This window comes from Notothenia coriiceps, unplaced genomic scaffold (assembly GCF_000735185.1).
Source record: "Notothenia coriiceps isolate Sejong01 unplaced genomic scaffold, NC01 NC01_scaffold00000339, whole genome shotgun sequence".
Taxonomy (NCBI): Eukaryota; Metazoa; Chordata; class Actinopteri; order Perciformes; family Nototheniidae; genus Notothenia; species Notothenia coriiceps.
In genome coordinates this window covers 2,171,362-2,180,875 of record NW_011333040.1, presented here as the reverse complement: position 1 = coordinate 2,180,875, position 9,514 = coordinate 2,171,362, and the positions used below count along the sequence as shown (strand labels likewise).

The 9,514-nt window shown below is 38.7% G+C and overlaps 1 protein-coding gene across 1 annotated transcript in view; it reads left to right on the top strand.

Moving 5' to 3' along the window:
• LOC104950027 (neuroligin-2-like) overlaps positions 1-9,413 on the top strand; it is a 23,982-nt gene extending 14,569 nt beyond the window's left edge. The window contains exon 5 of the mRNA XM_010776470.1: positions 9,367-9,413. Coding sequence (XP_010774772.1) covers positions 9,367-9,413 — 47 coding nt within the window. The remainder of the gene's footprint in view (positions 1-9,366) is intronic.
• Positions 9,414-9,514: the final 101 nt, after the last annotated feature.

Here is a 9,514-nt window from a genome sequence, read left to right as displayed (position 1 = left end):
TGCGTGTGTGTGTGTGTGTGTGTGTATGTGTGTGTGTGTGTGTGTGTGTGTGTGTGTGTGTGTGTGTGTGTGTGTGTGTGTGGAGAGACACTGTGATGGATCGTTGGAGCTATGTGCAGCTCAAGGCATATGCAATATGCAATCATGTTGCGCGCACTATCCGTGCAGAGTGTGCTGACTTTTCGTACAATGTCCCACTGTCTGGCTACCTGCATAAAGTCAAGTGCTCGGCGCATTTGTCAGCGAAATGTCGCTCCTCTGTTTTCATTGAAACAGCTCCTTATATCCGTTAGCACAGCTAGCTAGCACCAGATGCTAACAACAGCAATACACGTAAGGTGTGCCTCGCTCGCTCGCGCCACACATACACACACCCTCCCGGTCCTTCCGATGGCCAGTCCGGGCCTGCCGGTGAGCGTGGAAGTGTGGTCTGCCACAAGCGGACGGCAGGAGCGGGGCTGTCAGCATCAGCTTGTAGATGGTATTTTAAACTTGATGCGCTCTGAAACTACGGGGCGGCCGAGGACAAAAAATACACATGCGTTAATCGTGTTAAAGTAATTAGTGGCGTTAATTTTTTTTTGCGTTAACGCGTTATTAACGCTTAACGCGTTATTAACGCGTTAACTTGACAGCCCTAGAAGCTTCATGGCTGGTGAGGCACTAGCACTGACTCGTCTTAAGGTTTACAAATATTATAACCTAATATTATAACCTAAATCAAAATATAATATTATTTTCAAAAGCTTTTTTAGTCTGATGCTTCGATTAATTTTAAACAGACAGTTCAACAAAAGGATACCCAAAAAATGTAATTTTATCATTTAAATATTGGATTGTTCTCTCAGTAAGATCCCATTTTCAATAAAATTGCGGTCTTACCTTGACTTGAAGATGTAGTCCATTTGCCTATCCTTCTGGACAAAAATCTCTATTAATTATTTTGTAGTTTCAAAAGTCGAATCATAAATCTAATCGATAGATTTTTCTTTTCGCGGCACACGTACTTACAGCCAATCAGCTGTGAATTATGTGAGATGACGTTTGGTGGGTATGTCAGCACAGTGCCCCTATGGTGATTATTTTTTTGCCCCACACATTAAATAGAAAAAGACTCTGAGCATGCGCAGTATGGTTTTCACAGCACACATTCCCTTACAGTGAGAGAGAGGGGCTTGATCGGGGCTTGACCCACATCGCTCAAAACAGCTCAATAGGCACACTGTAGACACTAATTAGAAGAACACAGAGACTAAAACAGCAATGTACAGACGAATCAGATGATTAAACATGATCGTACAATATATTTTAAGATGTATTTTTTTATTATTATTATTTTAATACTTTCTGCTGACACTAGGTGGGGCTGTGCCTGATGACCAGTCGCCACTGGTGCTGTGCCTGACCTCTCGTTTCACATACATATGTTTAGAGGAGATTATGTACAACATAGATATCACCATGCGACTCCCCCAGTGTATTTCTTATATTGAGACAATTATTAAAAAAATTATTTGTGAAATGATTTGTTTAAATATTTAAAAAAGGCAATATCTCATTAAATATTTTGCATATATTCAGAAATCTGAACATTGGATCGTTCAAAAGTTTTGTTTAATTTTGTTGATATATTTGAGTGAAAGTTTTACGCTGGGTGAATTGTTGATAACTTTTTGTAAACTATGTTATATTTATATAACAAAGTTATATAAATCAGGCTATGAATGATTTTGGATGGGTTGGATTGTATGCAAGTGTTATTGAAGTTTTATTTGAAAAAAACTTCCTTTATATTGCAAAATTCCATACTCTCTGCAAGACACTACAGTTGAATAGAGTGAACAACTTCAACTGTTAGATATCTCAAACTTTTCCAGTATTACTATCATTAAGACAATTATATTTTCTTTTATTTCCGAAATGTTATGTAAATGAGGCATTATTTAATGCTAACTCTTGGTATATTATGTAGAAAATAAACAAACACAAATAGACAAAGTCAGTAAAAAAGTATTTTGAATGTTTGCCTCCCACATGTCTAAAAGTAGACTCTCAAAATGGAAAATGGTCAGCATTAACCCATTCACACACACATTCTTACACTGAGGCACCTTCCATACAAGGTGCCACCTGCTCATTAGGGATTAACATTCACACGCACCCACCACACAAGGACACTTTGAAATGCCGATCGAACCACCGACCTTCCTAATGGTGTATGATCGCTACCTCCCAAGCCCCAGCCGCCAGCGCAAAAAAAACACCCTTTTTTCAGATAGTGTCTCGCTTTAAACCTCCTTGTTGGTGCCAGAAGCTCCATCTGAAGAACTGCTGGCAGGTCAATTTCAATTATGCATCACTCTGTATGTCAAGTATACCCAGAAATGTAATTATATTGTAATTGGGCTTCCTCCTGCTGAACTAATGTCATTTTAGCACGCCGCCCATAGGCTTCCAATGTCATTGTGTTTATTACCTTACTTATCTCACTCAATTCTTACTCTCTAAGGACCATTCACATGGTGCCAAGCTGTGCAGTGAAACCAGGCTGTCCTGCTAATTTAAAAAGCAATGCTTCAGAAGTCATACTGACACAGAGATGTTTCCAAGCTCTGTACAGAAAGTTCCATTTCATATGCATAGCCCTTAAAAGAGACAGGTCATCTAATCTCAAAGCTAATTAACCGTGTGAGTGAGAGAGATGAAAATTCTAATGTTAATGTGCATTTATTACGGTGTATTAATTGCATCAATACGTTTATTTTAATGTTGAAATCATACAAGCAGCTCAGATTCACTGGCTACACTAGATGTGATTGGTGAGTAGGGATGGGGGGTACCGAGGCCCGGCATTAAACGGGCCCCGGGGCTGAATTATTAAAGGCCGTGGTACCGTTAAGCTCCGACGTTATCGGTCTTTTTATTGGTACTGGAGACACCTAAAATATATGACATATGTATTATGCTACACAAACACTATATTGCAGTTTTAGTGTCGCCAACTCCGTTTCTAATATGCAAAAAGACTGCAAAATGCACACACACACACACACACACACACACACACACACACACACACACACACACACACACACACACACACACACACACACACACATACACACACATACACACACGCACAGAGCCAGCTGATGCTGACATCAGCTTTAGTGAGGGAAGGATTAAATATATCTGCTCTATTGAGCTGGGAATTACTCCCTACACACACACTCACACACAGGTAAATACACACACACACACACACACACACACACACACACACACACACACACACACACACACACACACACACACACACACACACACAAAGTAAGACGCAGGAAAAGAAAAAGTAAGTCAGGGAACTGAACATTCAGCATTAAAATGAAATGAAATATGTGTATTTACCTTTTCTCTTGTGCTATGTGTTTGAGTCTAATCCAGGCTGACCAGGCAGTCAGTAATCAGAGCGNCTCTAAGTCTGGCGTCAAGTAAGGAGTACTAAGGTTTGGCTCTTTTTTAATTGCCATCGTTTAGTGGGCAAGAAATGCTGGTTTCGCGGTTTGATTGGCTAGCGCTTGTACTGTCAGATTTGCATAAACGGGATTTGATTGGCTGACGCTTCCAGCTCAGCTTCAAAAGTTGAACATTGCTCAACTTTTGAATCCTGAAAATCCTGAAAATCCTGGAAATCTTTGCTTTGCTTCCCCACAATGCAGTTCGGCGAAAAGCGAGGCAAAGTGACGTCACCCCATTTCAAAGTCAATGGGCAGAGAAGCGTTGGAAATTTTTTTAAAGCTGCTGTGTGGACGTACCGTAACATACATTCGGTACTGTGGGCAATCCCCACAGGAGCAATTTGGGGTGAAGTGAAAGGCTGTATAGAAGAAACAATACAAAACAAACATGGAAAGACGCTACAAAAATGTCAAATATATCTGAATATAACTGCATAAAAGAATACAAAATACAGTCATTCTTATTGCGACTAGCTTCACATGCAAACCAACATGTTGGATATTGAACATAAGGAACAAAGTTTTTACTTTGCTAAACTTTATCATGATTATTACGAGTGTGATTGTGTAGAATTTGAGGGAGTGTGATGAATGTGATGTTGAAATGTTGCATGCCGAAGGCTTCAGGTTGTAGCCAAGAACAGTTTCCTTCTTTATATAGGCAAAGTTCACATTGAGCACTAATGACGTATAGGTATTCTGAGCGATACTGACACCAATCTGCCTCCCAGGCTGGCAGCCAGCTGCACAGCTGGACCAATCAAATACAAGGAAATAATGAACGCAGCGAGTCGTACTCCATGTTCGACATCTCTCACACCACATAACGTGTCACAGTCAAACTCAAAAGGTCAAGGTCTCTTGAGTTCATAAAATATCAGCTAGGAATTATTAAAAAATACTTCTTGAAGCCCCACCACCTGCCTGAGAAAAACGGTGGTTTTAAGTTTTATCAGTATCAAAATAAGCCTCTAATAGCTGTTTGTACATCCATAAGCACTTTACAAAGAGAGAGCTAATTCTGCGGAATAATGTCAATGAGCCCAATTTTTTTACAAATACAACCAATAACCAGATAATTCACTCAAATACTAGCCATTAATGCCGGCTCTGTGCTGGAACATCTCTAACATGACTCACCATCATAGGGATGGGTATTGTTAAGGTTTTAACGGTACTACTACTTTTATCGATCCAGTCCTGTAACGATACTCTTATCGGTTCTATTTGAGAGAAAAAATAAGGTAAACTAACTAAACAAATTGTGAACAAAATTAACATTGCTTTTTATTTAAATTAAATACATAATATTTCACATCAAAAGAAATAACAATGTTTTAACAAATCATATTAAATAATCTGATGACAGAACTGTAAACAAAATAGCTGAAACTTTAACAAAATAAATAACTCAGTTACCTCTAACCATTAACCATGTTTGTATAANTTTTCTTTTCCTGCGTCTTACTTTGTGTGTGTGTGTGTGTGTGTGTGTGTGTGTATTTACCTGTGTGTGAGTGTGTGTGTAGGGAGTAATTCCCAGCTCAATAGTGAGCTGGGAATTACTCCCTACACACACACTCACACACAGGTAAATACACACACACACACACACACACACACACACAAAGTAAGACGCAGGAAAAGAAAAAGTAAGTCAGGGAACTGAACATTCAGCATTAAAATGAAATGAAATATGTGTATTTACCTTTTCTCTTGTGCTATGTGTTTGAGTCTAATCCAGGCTGACCAGGCAGTCAGTAATCAGAGCGGCCAGCTGTGGGTTATAATCCCCACTCAGCAGTCAAGCAACAATGTGATGATCTGATTGAAGAGGAAATGTAGAAATATTTTCTTCCGCGTCAGTGCTATAACAACCTGAATTTGTGCATCTGTTACCTTTTCAGACTTCAAAGAGGCTTTGAAAGAGTCTCATCTCCACGTCCCAAATATCAATACAAGGCTAAATATAGTGGTATCATATATAGTGATATCGTATATTCAATGTGTTTGTGGATCTTTCTGAGGCTTTTGGAACTGTTGACAGCTGCTTTTTAACTCAAGACTTCAATCTGTTCTTAAACCATGATTGAGGAACACTTTGTATGAAGAGCGAGCGCTTCTATAACCAACACTAACCCTAATCTTCTAATCATATAACTCTAACTGGACAGTACAAGTGAATGTATTTCAAATAAATGTTGAACTCTTTTAATGTTCTAACAGCTACTGTACATGTAAATAAGATGCATCCTACACCCAATGTCCCACCAGATAAAACAATAATGTAAGGTACATTTTTCACTTGCTTTTTTAACTATTTTACCTAAAGTGATTTCATAAACAGAGAACTTAAAGAAATATCTGAAAAGAGGCTGTTCCACTCCCTATGACAAACTTCCATTAATACCATTTGACTGTTGTTGGGTGAAAACCTTTTATATCCCAAATGTGTGTCAGCTTTACAGAAACTCAAAGGAAAACTGCAGTGTGTGTTATTGTTCAGTGGGGTATGAGAGCTTTTAGAATCCATTGCTCAGGTCGGAAAAATAGACTGTTTCCATTTCCCATTCAAGTTATTTGACTGTGTGGGAAATCACTAGACATGAAGATTCAAGCTTTACACCATCAGATATGTTATATAATCTTATATTTTCTTATTCTAAATGTCAGCCAGAGCACCAACGAGGGGCTCAGCCGATTGGTCAAAAGCTCTGATTCCCGCTGGTGTAAAAGAGATAGAGATGTTGAGCAGGACACTAATGCATGTCCCTGTTCCCTGAAAGAGACTGTACAACACACACACACACACACACACACACACACACACACACACACACACACACACACACACACACACACACACACACACACACACACACACACACACACAGCAACCTGAGGGTATGACAGGACAAAGAAACTAATGGAGATGTGAAAAGACACCGAGAGTTCTTAGAGTGGCTGTCTCTCACCCTGAGGCCAGTGGATAGTAATGACAATGGATACACACACACACACACACACACACACACACACACACACACACACACACACACACACACACACACACACACACACAATGGCCGGCAGCAGCAGAGATGCTGCAGCAGACTACTAGATACAGTTTGATGTTTGTATATTTGTCCCTGCAGGAATCAGAGATCCTACAATCTGAACAAACTGGTGAAAACTCATTCTACTGCCACGCAAACTGCTTGATGGAAATTAAAATAAAGTATGCACATTTTAACAAATCCATTTTCCCTCTAAGGAGAAGTCACACAAATCCAGGTCAAATAAAATCAAGGATATAAATGCATTAATATCTGATCAGCTTTTTGTTGCTTTTGAAGTGGTCCAGTCGGGCAGATCTTCCTCTCCAGCTGTGCATGACCTCCAACAGGCTCCACAAGTCCAACAAACCATTTCATTTTTAACCTCAAAGTGGAGCAGCTCTGACCTGAAACCACAAACTTAATACTGGATTTATGAAGCTTGTTGAGAGGAGGGACCATGCATGTAGAGTATAGCTGACAGGCTGAATTCAGGGCAAACAATTCAGGGCACAAAACTTCTACATAGTTTTATTTTTCCTGGCTTGCTCTGCCATCAACAATTCACACATTTCTTAAAAAACAAAACTGCTTTAACCACAATGTGGGTCAACTGCACAAAAGCTATGATATATTGATGTTTTTATTGTGCCTGGGGAATATTGCTTTACAGGCACCAAAGCAGATAAACTTCCATATTAATGTATTTTTCTCATTTGTGATACGTGGATGGTCTGCAAGTATGGCCGCCCTGAGAGCTCAACACATTGCAGCAAAACTCAATCAAATGAGGAACACATTGTCAGCAATTTGAATGCACAATACAGCATAACAAATACAAATGTATGAATAAAAAACAACTGAGTTCCAAAAACAAAAAAAAAGGTTTTACACTTAAATCTGATAAAACACAACGTCTGCCAAGCTTTTTGCTCCATACACAGACATTGGGATGGGGACAGCTGAAAAACAAATGACATTTTCTCGCATCACAAACAAACTAAAGGAATTTGATCCATTAAGTCCAATATAAGTCCTGTATACGTTTCTTCATACCATTTATGTGTGAAGCAAAATAGGAAGTCATTCGCATTGGCCAGAGGAATCCCTTTTACATGCATGGAAGAAATAAAGCTTTTAGTATCTAATTTGGTCACGTTGCTATAGCAGTGAACAATAGTCAACTTCAGTGCATTTACATACTCAGTAACACAACAACCAGTGTGAGATCACATTCAGGTCATAGTGAAGACCTGCAGGAGGCTGAAACCTGAACACACTTAAGGTGCTTCTCATTCAGCTAATTGTGCTTCCTCCCTCCTCCAGACACCAGCCACCTCCAATTACTCCCTCATCGAGAATGTTTCAAAACCTTAAACCCGTCTCTGACTGAGGAACCAGATATATTCGATGACGTTTCTACCAGATGGCCTGAACACTTTTTGTAGGTAGGGATTGGCCAGCAAAACGGTCTACTAGAGAAACAACATTACCTGTTATGTTGATTTTACTGCATCATCGCACACATTATGCATGTTAATTCAGCCAATAAAAATAATTACATGTGTGTTAAAACTGAAATCTTCAATCTCTGTGTTCTTTTCACACTTTCACAAACAAAAATACATTTTATTTAGAGAATGTAAAGCTGTTGTATTGCATCCGCATGCGCTTTTTTGTTAGTTAATAAACAAATTATTATTGTTTGGACTGGGTTACATCAGTCATGACACGTTATTTAAGTATTTAAGTTGGATTTGTCATTTCACATGATTTCTTTTATTTTGAGCTATAGTATTATTTATTTGTGTCTCAGCTCAGAAGCATGCATTTAATGAGGTTATTGTTGTTTTGTTTGTCGATATTTTACTGTTTACTTTGGTAAATGTTTTTTAAGATGCTTTACTATCTGTTGTTTATGCAACAGGGTCTTTATGTTTTCTTGTTTATTTTGTAGTTTTGTGTTTAGTTTTCAAGGTGGATTTGGCAATTACATGAAATGCAAGTTTTAGTTTATTTGTCGTCTCCTCTGAATTAAGTTGAATGAAAAAGCGCTGGGTCAGAGTCAGACAGGTGGAGCGACAGTCCAGCTTCCTGTCCGTCTGTATTCTGGTTGTCATGGAAGCGCTGAGTGGTAACACTAAAACTGGTGACGTCATGATGTGGTTGAACTACTGGGACAGTTGACTTGCACAGTAGTCTCTCTGTTCTCGATCCACATTCTCACTTTTTGTCCAGGTGGTTTCTAGAACTCTGTCCAACATTTGAAAAAAAAGTGAAGGTAAAACAAACATCTTAAACGTTTAACATGTTCGTCAGCTGCTCGGTCTGAGCAGCTGACGAGCTGGTGTTCGTCAGCTGCTCAGTCAAGTCAACAGAGGTTGGACTACCTACTCTCAGCAGTCATAATCCTTAAAATATTCATAATAATCCATTCAGTTCATTCAAAATAAATAACTTCCTCTATGTTTTCATTTTTGATTTCCAATATCAATGCTGTTCTCATCTGGTTAAACATGGGAACATTTGGAGTTTAAAACAAACAGGAAAGCACTGATCGTTCATAAGCCCTGGCCCTATACCATGAATAGAATACCAAAACTGACACTGTAAAAAAACATATAACCATTTCAGTATGGAGATCCAAAAATAGAAGAATTAGATTGAAATCACTGCCTCGTATATCATTAAAACTTCAAGGGCATTGTCATTATAGTGCAGATCACATTGAGAATGATGAAACTTATAACACTATTTACTACACCTGGGAGAGTACATTTGATTTGATACACTGAATTACAACATTTATGATATAGTTTATAGAGATATACACAGGTAGTCTTATTTTGTCATTTTAACGGTTTACGTATTTGGGAGGGTGAAAAAAAAAATTCTATTTCTGTCAACGCACTATTCAATGCAGGCCATTCATTGTGATCA